Here is a 16142-nt window from a genome sequence, read left to right as displayed (position 1 = left end):
TTCTCCCCAGTGGTAGCCCTCCCTCAGCATGAGCTGCTCATCTGCTCTGGCCAGAGCAGAAAGCCACAAGCGGACTTCATATGCTTAATATTAAAGATAGTAATTTCACACTGTAATGTATCATGCTACTGATGGCTCACAGTTATTCAAAAACCGCAACTCCTTAGCCACTCACAAAAGTAAATACAGACTCTGGCTTTAAGCCAGAGCAATGAATATGCTCTGGATTCAGGTTTCTGCTGGAAGATTGAAGAATGAAGAAGTGAGGAGCCAAAGAGTTGCAAGAGAAATACACAGGTGGAAGGCTCTCACCTCCCATCTCTCCCCAGGCTGGAAGGGTTAGTGCTTCCTTCCTAGGGCTGAACTTGAGACTCCATGGCTCCTCTGCTCTCGTTTGATTTTAAATGCCTAACCAAATTAGAAGCACAGTCACTCCAGGATTCTTCTGTGGAAAGACAACTTGGAGGATGATTTCAGTATTAATTTGATCCAGGTATTTCATTCAAGCACTTGGTCAGGACACCTTGATCTTTCCACTGATGATGAGTTCAGGTATCACTTAGGTCAGGGCCTGCAGTGTCCAGGCTTGGATTTTGGTGCAGAAACAGCTGATATATGGTCAGTTTTGGATGAGAGGAAGCATCAGGCACAGGAAGAGCATGAATGGGCTCAAAAGATGCAAACTTTGAGCAGAGTGCTGCAAAGTTTTGGATAAACCAGCTTAGGGAAGAGAGGGATGTGGAAATGAAGTAGAAGGGCAGCTGGCCTGCAAGGCAAAATGGAAGGAAAAGCTTGCCACACGAGAAGCATGGAGTGAGGTTTAAGATATGGCCATTTACACAGGGACTACAGGCGTGTGCTACTTAATTTTGAATGAAACATTAAATTATAATAAACATTAAACCTCCACTATAACGTATCATCATGTCCCTGAGCAAGCTGGTTGGAAAAATGTTTTTGTGATTAAGATGGCAAAGGAAATTTACTGCAGGAGAGTGAAACCTCTTGTTGTGACGGCTCGGAGAAGTCGCAGTCCTCACTTCATTTATCACCAGGCCCAGTGGGACGAGCTCAGCTCCAGGCTGCGGCTCCAGCTCTTCCAGAAGGTAACGCTCACACAGAGAGCAATGCGGAGGGATGGCCGGGAGGGAGCTCACTGCAAACCTATCCCCTTGGAACTCCTCCGACAGTGGGACAAACTGCTGGAATCTGTTGAGGATATTCTCAGGGGGTGCATTTACTAGGTAATCTTGTTTTCCCATGGGTTTATAAGGTCTGAACCAACAGCTGATTTGAGGACAGAGGCTACACTACTGAAGGAAGAGGCTACATGAGTGAAAGAACTTACGGAGCAGTCCTTTTCTCAGGGCACAAGTAACAAAAGACTTTGGGTGGAGAGGAGACTTTCCCTTCTCCACAGTTTTTAAAGCACCAACTGAGGTTAAATGTGGTTTTTTTTTGCTGACGATTTGGGTTTAGTTGATTATTCTGTTAGGTTGACACAAAATGGCAATCTGTCAGCAACATGATGGAAACAGGCGCTTCTGCTCAGGGACTGGACAGCATGAGCTGCAGCAGCCAGACAGCACACCTATCTCCACTAATATCATATTCTTTACCCATATGTGTCCACACTGAACAGCAACAGATGGTGCTTACAGATTTAAATCCCTCAAGACAGACATTATAAGTGCCTAAGAAACACACCTGGACAGAAATAAATATTTAAAACTACAAAGACTTTTCAGCACAGAAGCGTACTTTTCTCTTTGTAGTATACAAAAGCAGAGATTAATAAATAGCAGCTCCTACTTTAGCAAGCACTTGCACATTGTTCCCCTCTCACTTGCTACTGCATACGTGGAACATATGATAAATGAGATTTGTACCAGCACCATGAATATTCACGTTCCCAAAACAGATCATTGCCTTTTTCTTAGGAAGATTACTTTTTCTTGCTGCAAACGTCCAAGAAGTCATTGCAGGCAATAGTAATTCCCTTCTTCAGGATGAGAATTGCTAAACTTCTCACACACCAAGAAAGAGGGTAAGGTTTAGGACAGTAACACGCAGGGCACATAGCAGCCCTTGATCAGACTCTGGACGCTAATAATCCAGCATTATTATCCTTTTTTTTTTTTTTTTACTGAAGCTCCAAACAGGAAATATATGAAGGTTTTTCAGTATCTTAAGGCCTCACTCCTCTAATGCTGAAGAGCTGCATGGAGTCAAGTTTTCCATAACTTCCTTCGTATGATAGCAAAAACCATATACAGACCCTTTTGAAATCTGTAATTGATAGATAAGCCCGGGGTTAATGGCATAGCCACCAAAGTGGCCCGAGGGGACTCTGACAAAGCAATTAAAATAGCAGATTTGCAAGAAAAGAACATGAAGCCATTGTGACAATCCAGGAGAGAAGTATTAGCTAGTTACAGATGATACATGTTCAAAAGAGAAACTCTAATGTTTTGAGTCAGCTCGTCACTGCCAGAGGGTAGCTGAAAAATTTACTCAGCAAACACATACAGTGTTTTATAAAATTAGCTAAAACAGACTATTTGCTACAGGAAATAAACCAGACACGGTTTGGAGAGATTTCTGAGAAAAATGGTCCAACAGCAGGTAATTAGAGAGACTGTGACTGAAGAGAGGATTACTAAAAAGGCAAGGGAGATTAAACAAGTTTTCTTGTCAGTTTATAAAAAGCCCTGCTCCTACTTCATAAATGACTTCCTAAATCAGGTCCCTCGTACAGGTTCTACTTGGGAGCAGGTGGTTCATCTGCTAGACCTGATAATTTGCTAAGAAGTTGAGGCAGGAAATCTAGCAAAGCTCTCAGCCTTGATGGCTTTGCTCATAAAAGTTTATAACATTTTAAATAAAGAAACACATCATGTGCTGCTCGGGACTTTCCAGTTTCTCTTGCAGAAGAATCCTCTCCAATTTTTAAACTCTGGAAGGATTGATTCTTACAAGGCATCGATTTGTTTGGAGGATTTTTGTCTCTTGCACGCCTCTAACAAGGTGGACTTTTGAAATTAAACACCTGTCAAACCCCAGAGCACACAGATTTGTTTCCTGCCTCATTCTGGCAGTCTCCACAAGCTCGAGCCTACAGATGTCTTGGGAAAGGCTCTTGAATTTTATGCTTTATTTTCGCTAAAAACACCAACATTTCTGATAGCCCTTTGATGAAGAGATGATTGTATTTCCAAGTGTATTTCTGGGTGGTACTTCTTTCTGAATATCAAGTGTATTTAGACCCAGCAGTAAACCTTATTTCTTGGATAACACCTCAATTGAGAGCCTGGAAAAAATAAATAGAAGATTTCTTTTTTCATGCTGAAGGAATAATGTACTTTCAAGTTTGACACCCTTCCTGTTTTCAATGCCTGCAAAAAGGAAAAGAGATGAGCTGCTCGAATTTAGGGACATGGGACCACGTGAAGATAGGTTTGTAATGAGACATCATTTTCATTTGTTACCCCGCATTGTACTCATTGATCTTGTTTTTACTAACCAGGCTATTTGGGGTGTGTTTGGAAGGAGCATCAATTACAAATATGTCAAAAAAAAAAAGTCAGAATTCCTTTTTAAATGATTGACAAAGGCAGTACTATGCATTCTTGGCAACACACTGGGTTTTATTGTAACTGGTTAGCTCACCTCTCCTGCTTTTGAAGAAGACAGAGCGATAATAGTTCTTTGGTGAAAGAGATCTGAAAGAAGATGAACTTGCTGCCAGGAATAAATTGCCTATTTTTATATTACATTGTCCTCTCCACATTTTTGCATAGAAAAAGAGCCTAAAAGATTTTACTCAATGTTGTGACATAACAGAGGCTTGTAAAGGGCTTTGATTTTCCAACAATGTAGCATTACCATACTTCTCAGTCACATTCATACAACAAAGAGATCCCTTAGTATGGACTGCAGAGGCAGATATTGAGCAGCAGGAATCATCAGGCATAGATAGTGGTAATTCTGAATATTTTATATACACAGAGAACCCTCAGGATATTCTGAGCTGGAATCAGCAGTGTTTCCTGTCAGGAGAGTGATACACTGTGATAACTCAGCTTATGCAGCTTTAGGAACAAGCTCTTTTTCTCTGTATGTATTCCATCCCGTATAGTATTTATAGGAACATAAAAGCAAGCTAAATGGAGTTGGTATGTTTCAATACATACTATTATTTTCAGAATCGAATCTTATGACTTGGAAGAATGCAAGAGAAGCACAAGCTCATCATCTGCAAATGTTTCTGTATTTGTAGTAGAGAAGACCTACCAGCTGAGCAATAAATAACTAAGTAAAAAAAATTAAAATCCATCTCTTACAGGAGAGAAACATTGCTTGTGAATGTTTTACCTCGTGCAAATCAAATCAAGTGATGTACATGAAGAATAAACACATTTAGAGGGAAGACAAATGAATGAATAGAGTATCTTGACTAGCAATTAGTTTCTGTGCCCAAGTACCATCAGTGCAAAATTGATGAGCAGAGTAACCTTTGGCTGCACTTTACCAAGTTCTTCATTAGTTTGCTGGCTTTCAGTTTCAAATACCTTATTTCTTCATAGACATGCTGAGAAAAATGATCCATCCTGCTTGCACTACCAATGTATACCGCGCTAGAACTCTACCATGCTATCAGCGTATGTTCTTCTAGCAAGAAATGGTCCTTTTTTTCCCAAGCCTGTCTTCAAACAAGGGAAGAAAAAGGAGGAAAAAGTTCTCTTTCCTTTTTTTCACAGATTAGAAAACCAAACCACTCACAGATTGAATAACTGAAGGTCATCCTGAAGGTCAATGGTTTTGAATTGAATCAGCTTGAATAGGAATCAGTAGCAAACTTATTTGTGCCTTTGAAAATTTCTTGTTACATGCCCAGAGGTAGAGGAGGGATATGCCAGGTCCTGGGGGAAAAAAGCTGGTGAGACAATCAGAGCTGTCAGATGGAGCTAGGTAGGTTACAGTATTATCCATTGGTAGACTGCTCCGGTCTGTAATTGGTTGAGAGGCCTCCTTTGAACATTTGTCTGACATTAGTGCTACTCGAGGCGCTCAAGTGTAAGTGCTCATCGATGGGAATGTACATGCCCTGTTTGTTAATGTTCTGTACAAGAGAATTATCTGGGAGAACTGGGAATGTTATAGATCTGTCATTCGTACACTAGCTAGAATTTAATTTAAGCTTTACTTCTGACATTTCCTTTCTACATATTTTCTTCTTCATTTCACTTCTGTTGTATCATGTATCTCTATTTCTCACAGATTTGAGCTGCCGAGCCAAATGATAATGACAAAAGCTGCAAAGGAATGCAATGTTTTTGGCATTATTGCACTACCTGCAGCACTGCTTTGAAATAAAATGTCACACTTCCAGGTATGATTGAGTGACTTATCAGCTACTAAAGTCCTCTACAGGAGTGGGTCTGATATATTTCTTTAATTCCTCCAGGAAAGGCAGGTTGTGGGCCATCAGCAACAGAACAGGGGAGGAAGAAGAGATCCAGGATGAAGAGGCAGCTGCAGAGCACTGGGGCATGGAGAGCCAGCCAGCAGAGCTGCAGCGAGCTGGGTGCGGGGAAGGCAGGCAGGCACATGGAATGTGCTGGTTAACTTCTAGCACAAGTTTTACAAAATGTAGAACTGTTAGTGGTCAACAGGAACCTGTGAGTAAACACATCTGCTGTGCGACACTGGGTCATCACACAGGACGTCTTCTGGTATTTAGGATTAAGCTGCAGAAGCGTTTGGCACATTTATGCAGCTTACTTCAAAGTCCAGGTTTTAACATTCTTTTTGGTCTACGCTCCGTAATTTTCTGCCCTCCGCTCAAAAACAGCCTCAGAGAAAAAGCATGTATGATTATATAGTAGCAATATATTTCGAATTGTCTTCTGCTCTTGGATTCAAACCAGCAGTAAAATGCACTCCGGGAGGAGAGCTGAGGAGTGCTTAATTAGAGAAAGAATGTATGACTGCTCTTTGCAAACGGGCATCTGATCTCGCCTTGGCACTGCCAGAATAACGCTGTATCACACGGCGCTCTGCATAGCAAATCTCTGAGGTGAACTCATTACTCTGCCAACAGCAGAAGTTGCCATCTTCTCGGAGAGATCAGGCATGACCAGCAGAAACAGATGCAATTTGAGTTAAATTAAAGCATGTGGCAATACTCAAACAACAAAAAAAATAAGACTACATCAAACATTACCGTATTACTCATTTGATCTGTTCCACACATGTACCAAAATCGCAGTTGTTGCTTTTAGTGATAGAAATAAAATGGAAGCTTACTTCGCTCCAGTGGAATGACAGAAACAGAAAATACAGAACCATGCAATGCCACTTTTATAATCCTTTTTCAGAAGAGAAGTGTACTTCAAAAATTCAGTTAAGGAAAATGAAAATACTTAAAGATTCTTAGGAATAAAGAAAGGCACATAAAAATATTTTTCCCTGGAAAACCATGTCTAAAGAGAATGAAAAAATAAGCAATGCCTGCTCAGGGACCAGCTATTTTTATGTATGTTTAACAGAGAAAGAGTACTAAAGGAGGGAAGTGTTTTCCTATATCCTTGGCATCACAGCCCAGCACCTGGGCTTGACAGAAAAGTCCAGCAGCATGGGTTGACAGAAGGATTCAGGTTGGAAGGGGCCTCAGGTCTCTGGTCCAAACCCCTGCTCAAAGCAGGGCCAGCCTTAAATCAGACCAGTTTAACCAGTCTGGTCTAGAAAACCTCCAACCTTTGTGGTCAACCTGCTCCTCACATGCGGACTTGGCCTCTGTCCTTGCTGAATTTTGTAAGGTTCTTGTCAGCCCATTTCTCAGCCTGCATTGGTCCCTATGAATGCTGGTCTCACACTGACGTTCTCCACCCATTTTGTGCCATTTACAAACCTGATGAGTGTGCACTCCAACGTCTCCTCCAGATCACTGACAAAGATGCTGAACAGGACATGCCCCATTGCAATCCCATGCAGTAGTCCACTTATTATTGGCCTTCATGCAGACTACAACTATTAACTGTTATCCCCTGAGCTCAGCCATCCGATGGACATGATGCAGAGAAATGCATCTAATTGGAAGTAACTTCAAAGACTTCAGTCACTTGAAAGTCCAAGTAGCACAGCAGTATGGAAAAGGGAGGAAGGACATCTCAAGGCAATTTAATTCACAACGAACCAGCCTTAACTTCGCATTGAAATCAAGAAATACCTAAGAGTTAAATGCTAGAAAAATGTCCAAGGGTATCTGAAAACCAGCATAGCCTTGTCTTCAGGATGGAATACTCACATCACTTCTAGTCGAGCCACTCGGGAGTCGTTTCCTCCGAAAGAAATGACCTCACAGGTGTAGTCCCCGATGTCACCCGACCATGTCTGGCTGATGAGGAGGGTTCCATCTTTCTCTACTGTGATCCTGGAACTGCTGGATGGATTTATTACAACACTGTCCTTCTTCCAAACATACCTGAATATTACAAGGTTTTAGTTAGAAATTACTTGCAAGAACTTCAAAGTACGTTTATCTGAACCATGCAAGATACCAGCTTCTGTAATAACACATTAGAAATGTCAGGCCTCTATGGATACTTTCAGGAACAGTGCCTGTTTCAAATTTTAACTTCAGATCAGTGATCAGAATAAGAAATGTAATTACATCCAAAATACTACATATTTTATAAACAATACACAGTATTTTACACAGAAAAGACAAAGTGCTCATAAACATCCAAGTTCACAAGTTCACCTTCATCAGCATTTTAAGCTGTAACATCAATCATGCTACTAAGGGAAACAGCAGAGGTGTTGGCACAGCTCTGCAATGACTGTGTCAACCCTACACTGATAGAATCAGTAACATCTTAAACTGCTGTGGCAAAGTTCACCGGGTTATCATCTCTTAAAAGACACACATACCAACATGCCAAAGATAAGTGTACAGTCCATGGTCTTGCAATTAAGTATCTCTACGTAACGTTTTTTTACATCTTTATATCTCTTTCTGAAGTTCTTTCTGCAGTTGACCCTTCTGACACCCTCCAAGCTGTTCCTTGCGCTTTCCTTAATTTGGCTTTCAGTCTACATTCATTTTCACGGTAAATTTATTTTTAAATGGTGAACTTCCTCTAGATGCTCTAGTACAAATGTTAATAGTTCATACAAGTTGCTTTTTTTTTTTTTCCCTTTATGCAGTAAAAGCAGAATATAGCCTCTAGTTATTGAGCTGCTTCCAAGAACATGGGCATCTCGTGCATTGCTTTCATACACCACGATGTAGACATGTTTGAAATCCTATTCCTTCTCTTTGGTTTTTACTCTCATTAACTATCAGCTTCTGACAAGTTGCTTTTATTGATAGTGTATTAACCTTGACAGTAAAATCATGGAAGGCTATATTGAAGTCATGAAGTGGAACACAGCTCATTGTAAATAATACATAAGGCTGAAATGGAAGATGGGATTTATATGATTAATGATACAGTGTACAACCTTATAATGCAGTAATAAGGGGTCTGGTGTTAAAATTTGGGGTCCTGAAACTTTTCACCTAATGCTATTCATATAGCTTATAAAATTGAGCTCAAATAAACCACGCAAACAAGAACTGACACCACCAACCTGATTGAAATTCTAGGATCATGAGTTGCTTCACATCGCAGAGTGGCTGTAGTTCCTTTGATCACAGTGCTATCCTCAGGAGGGTGAACAATGAAAGTCCGATCTGAAAGGAACACAAGCCATAGTTCAGGTGAAATTACAGCATTTTGACTTGGATATTCACTCGGGGAGCAGGCAAGCGAACATTTGTCATTCAAAGCAAGCAGGCCATTCCTCTTCAAGTCTTTGCTATGAAGCCTCCCCTGCCTCTAATGTCATTGTGTCAAGAAGAGGTTGTACGCTGTGGGGTGCAGGAGGCAGAGGCAGCAGAGGGCACGTGTCTGAGTCAGCGGCGCTCCGAGCACGAGCAGTGCTACAGCTGCACTGACTCTCACTTGTCTTTGTGGGAAGCCTCTGTGGCAACTCCCTGAAGTCCTAAGGCAGCAAGTATGTTTATAACACCTTAAGAATGAATCCAAACATGTATTTTGTCAGAAAACAAGTCACAAAATTTAGAGTGGAGAAAACAAAAACAAGGAAAATCTGTGCAGAGAAAAACACGCTAGAAAAATATCCAGAAAGAGGAAAGCTTGAATGGCACTCTATAAAGAGGTTAAGGGAGGAGGAGTTTTTGGTAGTCTGAATTTTTTCACAGAGGAAAATATGTTGTTTACTTAAATGTTTCAAAACATCTTTATTCAAGCACCTCCTGGAGACACAGAAGACAAAAACTGCTGTAACTACAGCAACCAGATCTGGTGTGAAAGATCTGTGCTATGCTCAGCACACAGCAGTGGCAGCAGATAGCATCATCTGGAGCAGGTAGACAGCTAGGGGTGAGAAGATACGTGGATAATGTGGATAATGTTAATCAGTCCCAATTCTCCACAGAGATAATCAGCATCTACTGAGATCTCATTTGTGCACAAAAAGAAATCATCAGCAAAATCAAAAGCTACGCCCAGAAGCATGGAATGTTGGCATTATTCCTGATGCACCTATGTATGCCTTCCAGCTTTACATTGGTGATGTTTTACATAAGTATTAGGTCATAATCACTTTCTCCCCTCCCCTTCAGTGCAGTATCAATGAATAGAAACTATCTTTAACACATATTAGAACCATTCCCTTGAGAATTAACAGGAAGGCTCTCTTTTATTCATACACCTGGGTGCCAACCAGTTTACAACGTCCTGATACATCGACTGACTTTATGCTGTCAGTGAGGTATAAATCTAACAGTCATGTGTCAAAAGCACATTACATTTAGTCCCAGTATGGTTTTCAGGTATTCCCACGTTCAACAGGCAAAACATTGCTGATGTAATGTGTACATTTTTGGGATTAACAGATGTGAAATACATACCACACATCTGCCGCATAGTCAGCCTCAGGGTTGTACTTAAAGCACAGGAGAAAAGAGAGGCCCTCAGTACTTTTGTATTCATCATTATCATCTTCATTGTCTTTAGCTGTTTTTAGTCCCAGCTCAAGGATCATTGTTTCCTACCATTAGCAGCAACACACACACTGCACTTTAACCCTTCAGCTGCCGGTTTGGATCAGACACATGGAACTTATATTTTACCTCTCACTTAGGGGTAGTACAGGGGAACCTAACTGATTCAATTTTTTTTAAACCAACAGAGGGGAAAAATAGAGATCAAGGGCAAACGATGAAAGAGTAAATCACTTCACAGGCTGCCCTGTGCCATGCCAATCTGTAACATGAGAGAGTAGATGTGTGCTGCACTTTGCTTTGGCTTCCAACAACGCCCAGGGTCACAAAGAAATGCACAGTTATGAAGAAAATCACATCCACTGCATCTGTAGCCACAGCCTTTGTAACAGCATGGGCTGTTCTATACTGCCTGCAGACTGCTGGAGGCAGAAAGCAACTTGCAAACAGCCAAACCCACAAAGTAAAAGGGCAGATTTGCAATGCAGACTCATGCAAGTTTCACCAATGCAAAACCTGGGTGAAACTGTAACCGTGACTAGATGCTCTATTGAGACACGCTCCCTTCCACAAAATGTAACAGTTTATATCTATGATTTCTAAAATAAAATGGGTACCTGTGATAGGTCTCCTAAAACAGATACATTATTATACAAGTATTTCTTTCACCAGAAAAGCATAATTAGGTATGAAAATTTCCTGGTCACACACCAAAATCTGATTAGCACTTGATTAAAGTCAGACTTTAAACAAAGCATTGTCCTTACTCCACACTGTCAGCATCACGAAAGCATTCAGCGCTCCTTCGGAGTTGACCGCATGGCAAGTATAATTGCCGGCATCCTGAAGGAAAACGGGTGTTATCTGGAGCCCTCCAGATTCCAGAAGAATGAACCGAGGAATCTGAACTGAGCCACTGGCTAAGATCTGGTTTCCTGAAACACAGAAGGGAAAAGCAGCATGATTAGCATCACGTAGGCTGCTTGGATGAGGCACTGCAATCCCAGCTCTTCCAAACACGGTAACAGCCTGCTGGCCCGCTGGCTCACAGCAGGACCTCTACAAACCCTAGGCACACAGAACTAGAGCAACCACGAAATATTAAATGGATCTAGAGAATCTCAGGAGTAGGAAGAGACAAGAAAACAAGCAGTTCCACAACAATGCAGTAAGTGGATACCTTTCTTCCATGAGATGGCAGGTTTTGGAGCCCCTGAAACTTCACAGGTCAGCGTGGCAGTCATCCCCTCAGTCACAGTGGTATCCTCTGGAGGCTGTATAAATGCTGGCTTAATGTCTAGAATCAAACAATTTGAAATCTCAGCGGATCAGCTATCAGAAAGATCCCTTTCCTATTATCATGGACTGCTTTACATCCACTTTTATAGAGCTGATCATGGAGAAGGACATGACAATAATGCATGAAAACCTCTCAGCAGTGACTGTAACCTTTCATTATTCATCTCTTAGGAATTACCTAATTCGGTTTATTACCTACCTGGAAAATAAAAATCTATCAGCACTTACACGTGTACAAGTAAGATGGCTTGCAGTTAAAGGCAGATAAAGCTCCAAATGAGTGTTTGGGGGAAAGTGGGAAATCTAGATAAACAAAACTATTTTCTTTCATCTTCATAACAGAGTTCTTTAAGATGAAAAGCAACTTGAGAAAGGCATTAACTTTGAAACTTAAATGTCAGCCAAAAGAATTTAGAACCCGAGTCTCATCCAAGGCATTTTCCAAGTTTCTTTCACTCTTATTTTCCCCCAGTTGCACTTTACAACATTTTTTTTGCTGCAGTTTCCTAGATATATATTGAACTGATCTAGTTTCTGCAGGCTGAAGAAATTCCGGTCAGTATGTATAAACTGCTGTTGGGCTAAAAAATAGCTTCCTGAAGGGGAGTTAAAATATTATGGGAATATATGCCTGTTAATAATTGCTTTTAAAAGAGACTACTAGGATTTGTAATTCTTCCACAGTGAAGAGTGTATTTCATTAACAAAACCATTTAATCAGACTTTTTGGCCAAAAAATAGACATTAGACTTGAATTTTCTTCATTTTCCCTGCTAAGTGTAGTTGAAGACAAAAGGCAGAAAAAAATAATACCATGAATAATCATGAAGCAGAATTACACTACCGTAGAACCCAACCGTTTAATTATAAAGGAGAGGGGAAACCATTTTACAATTAACTTTTCTTTTTCTTCCCTTAGTTTTCCTTTTGTAGCATGAAATAAGACATCCCCTCAAGCTCCTACATTTTCTACAGGGTTCAGCAGACTGCATTCAGACCAAACAGGGAACGCTGGGGTATCTCACACATAGGATGGCCACACTTTATGAAAAATCAAGGTTCAAACTACAAGAGCATGGAGAAATCTGATGGCTGTAGGCTCATCTACAGAAATGACAACACAACTCATCGATGTCCATCCCAGCTCCTTACTCACTGGTCACATCCAGGTAGGTGTACGTCTGTATCTCCCCGGCTTTATTGCTGGCAAAGCACTGGAAGATCCCCGCATCCTGAGGACGCAGCGCGTGGATGCGCAGCCCCCCACTCAGCAGGACTTTGTAGCGAGGGTTTTGCAGCTTGCTGAGGGGAACGGAGTCCTTATACCAGACCAGGGAAGGAATGGGAACACCTACAAAAAAATCCAGAAGAATGTCACTATCAGTATCTGCACGATGTGCTTCAGAAAGTTGAAGTACACGGCACTGTTGTGGTCACATCCCTGGTATCCCCTCCTTCCACAGTGCTTATTTATACTTTTACAAGCTGCTTTTGATAAATGGGAGGCAGCATTTTACATTATCAATGGTTATAATACACAGCAGAACATGGGGGAAAACACTGAAAGGAGGAATGTTGAGGAAACATGTTATCAAATTACTTTCTTCACCCAATCATATTTCATGCTACTACAAAATAAGATTTATAGCAATTTCACATTGAAAGCTAGAATCATGCTACTTAAACAGCAGCAGTGTGACATTGCAGCAAGTCTATAAGGCTGTTCCATCCCAAATGAGATTTTTCTGTGCTACTGCAGCTAAGATGTCAAAATAAAAAGGAAATGGCAAATTACACATAAGAAATGAAGTGCTCACATGACCGTATTCGAGTTCTAATTTGGCAGCTTAGTTTGAGCTAATGTGCAAGCAGCATGTTGCCCACAATGAGATGGCTTTAAATTATTATTTTTATTCATTCTCAAGCTTCACCTGTTATTTGAAAAATACAGACATTACGAGAAACAAAAATCCTACCCTAAACACAAGCCCATTTATTCCCGTTTCCTTTCATGTGCATGTTCTACAAATCATGACACACTAATTCCAGCTTTGCTGCAGCCATATATCCATCAGCTGGGATGAAGCAGCTGTAAATTCAGTATCTCCAGACAGCGTAGGATTCTCTTTCCTTTGAGAGACGTCAGAGGCCTGGGACTGCTGTCTGCAGATGTTCCCACCCTGCTCCTCCTTTCACTGACTGTTTGGCCTTTATATCCCAGAAATCCCCAGCTGATCAAATGCGAAGGGCCCTATGCAGGGATCAGGCTTCTTATTATGTGATTGGATAATCACAGGATCAGAAGGGTATCAAACCGATTTAAGTAACCTCAGCCCCACACATGGTATTATTTCCATAATCAGGCGCTATTTTTGAACTCACATCACTTTAAACCTCAGTGCTTCACGTTCCCTCGTAATAAGGAAAGGGTAACAGCTCCTTGCATCACAGCAAAGCCATAGAGGTGAATTCACAGGTGAGTCACAGTTGCCTGAGCAGAGCCAAGCAGGGTATCACAGCAGTACTGAGATGTCACTGCTGAACTGAGCACATGCAGACATTGAATTTCACTGTAATGCTGGCAATGACTTAAGGTTCTCAGAGGGGAAGTGCTACAGGAGAAGCCATACTGTCATTTTAAATATCCCAAAGTTAAATACCACTGTATTATACTTTCATTCATATCTCCTCCCCATATATTTATTCTCTTTCTACAGACAAAAGCTATATTAACTCTTGGAAATCATACACAAACAATGTAAGGAATGATTGACAAGAAGAGTGTTCAATTGCTGCTGTTGTTTTCATAAACACCGTATCATTTACTACAATCACCTCTGATGCTTTTGTTCAGCTGATATAATAAAATGCACTCATAATCTGGGAGGTAATCATCTCAGGAAGAAATCCACGATGCAGAGTGCGTTGTCTGACAGAGAATAGATGCAGTGTAGGAGCTCGCAATAGACATAATTTAAATTTCCTGCAGCAGCCCATATACAGAATTAGCACAAACTTCCCTGTTCAGAATTCTCCGTGAGAGTGTTATTCATCTCTTGAAGATCCTCCCGGGCAAATACAAATTATCACTGAGTAATGAAGAAACAGATGATGCAAAATGGAATAGTTCTCTTGATGCAGAGAAGCCTGGAAATGATTTCAACTTTAAATACTAGCAACTCTATTTTCCCACACGTTGCTTGATAGGCACCTAGGAAATAACGCAACCCCGCATTCAGTGCACTCCAACCTTTAACACTGGTGTCATTCCACAAATCCCATTCTTCTAACAGTATTAGCAAACCTTCTAATCCCATAATCACTGTGAGATACACCTTCCTATCACCAACCCAGCTGACAAACTGAATATTACCATCTCTATTTTTCTACGTTTCGGTTACGGATATCTTCCTCTACTCAAAGTTATGAGTCTGAATAATAGGATCTTATCTAAGCGTTCTGATGCCTGTCAGCAGCATTCATTTGGGCTTTAGTGATCTTCCCAGAGAGATTTGTCTTCCAAGTCGTACACATTTTCTTTTATCATCTTGCTACCTCTTTAGCTATAAAAATGGCTAAAACCAGCTTCCTTTCTTCTCCACTCTCCTACCGCCCTGCTTTCCCTCCCGCCACCCCCCAAGGAATTTTGCTTCTTTTCCTCTCTAAAAATTTTGCTGAACAAAAAAAATACGAAAAGAAGAAAAGGCTTTAAATACATATTGGGCAATGCCTTTCCAAGCATTATCAGTCCTATCCTACCTTATTGTTTGAGAGATTACAGAGCGGCCTAAAATAACACAATATTAAGTAAAATAAGCTTAATTCTCAGCATGTACACAGTGCTCTCCATTTTTTTTTTCCAAAGACAGGCTGACAAAACAATCCGGTGTTACGGAGGAGGAGGGGAAGGAGACAGACCGGTTTGGGCTGTGCCACTTTCTCTGTAACCTTGGCAAATGATTTATGCAAGCCGAGGCTCAGTTTCCCCATCTGTGAAACAGATGCTTGTCTCTCTGCCAAATTTCACTTATTTAAGAATCTGGATAAAAGACTCTAAATATTCACTGTGTCATTTTTGTTATTTATTTTTTATAGTCTTCTCTAGCTCCCAGTGGGTGACTGGGGTGTCCCAAAAGCATCCTTCCATCTCCTTGCCTAAACAGGTAGAACTAAAGTCCAATTAACTGCACTCTCTAGACACCCCCCTCACTGCCTTCAGCCCAAAACCTTCTAAAAGCAAATAAGAAAAAGCATTTAAAGAAAAGCCATTGAAAATGCATGCAGCATCAGCAACTGCTGGAAGATATACAGCAGAGCATGGTTACTGCACAGTCTGATACATTGAAACTCCATTACAGGGAAGTATAAAGCTAGTCTGTGCAAGTTGCAATTTTATTTACAGTTAATCTCTGCTTATACTGTGAAATTAATCTGTCTCTCACACATTCAAGGTGCACAAAGCCTGAGCAAATGGGCTTTGTGCACAGAACCTGATGGGGCCGGGAGAAATCAAATCTGTCTTCCTATTTGCAGCGAAGGTGCAGGGCAGCTCTGCAGTTCCCCACGTGCCTTATTCTAGCTCCTAGCTTGGAGCAGGGAGACAGCAACCTTCACTTACCCTCTTTATAAATGCTTATAAATGGCTGCTAGGTCTGTGTAATAATGGATTAGAAGGCCTCTGCTTAATACTCTATATACGAGCAAGCCCCTTACAAGTCTGGGTTAGCGATGCTCAGCGCAGTAATCCATGCGAAGATAGGTTTCCATG

At 41.0% G+C, this 16142-nt stretch overlaps 1 protein-coding gene across 12 annotated transcripts in view; it reads right to left on the bottom strand.

The window, feature by feature from the left end:
• SDK1 (sidekick cell adhesion molecule 1) overlaps nt 1-16142 on the bottom strand; it is a 367601-nt gene that overhangs the window by 123449 nt on the left and 228010 nt on the right. For 11 of the 12 annotated variants that reach the window (XM_021412024.1, XM_021412018.1, XM_021412020.1 and 8 more), the window contains 5 exons: nt 12531-12725; nt 11256-11372; nt 10843-11010; nt 8638-8740; nt 7310-7486 (listed from right to left, as the gene is read on the bottom strand). In XM_021412024.1, the coding sequence (XP_021267699.1) occupies nt 7310-7486; nt 8638-8740; nt 10843-11010; nt 11256-11372; nt 12531-12725 (760 nt within the window). Of the gene's footprint in view, nt 1-7309; nt 7487-8637; nt 8741-10842; nt 11011-11255; nt 11373-12530; nt 12726-16142 lie in introns of those variants that run through there. The other variant, XM_021412028.1, reaches the window with a different exon arrangement.

Source organism: Numida meleagris, chromosome 13, assembly GCF_002078875.1.
Source record: "Numida meleagris isolate 19003 breed g44 Domestic line chromosome 13, NumMel1.0, whole genome shotgun sequence".
Classification (NCBI taxonomy): domain Eukaryota; kingdom Metazoa; phylum Chordata; class Aves; order Galliformes; family Numididae; genus Numida; species Numida meleagris.
The sequence above is the reverse complement of the archived record's forward strand: the minus strand, read 5'-3'. Positions and strand labels throughout refer to the sequence as shown.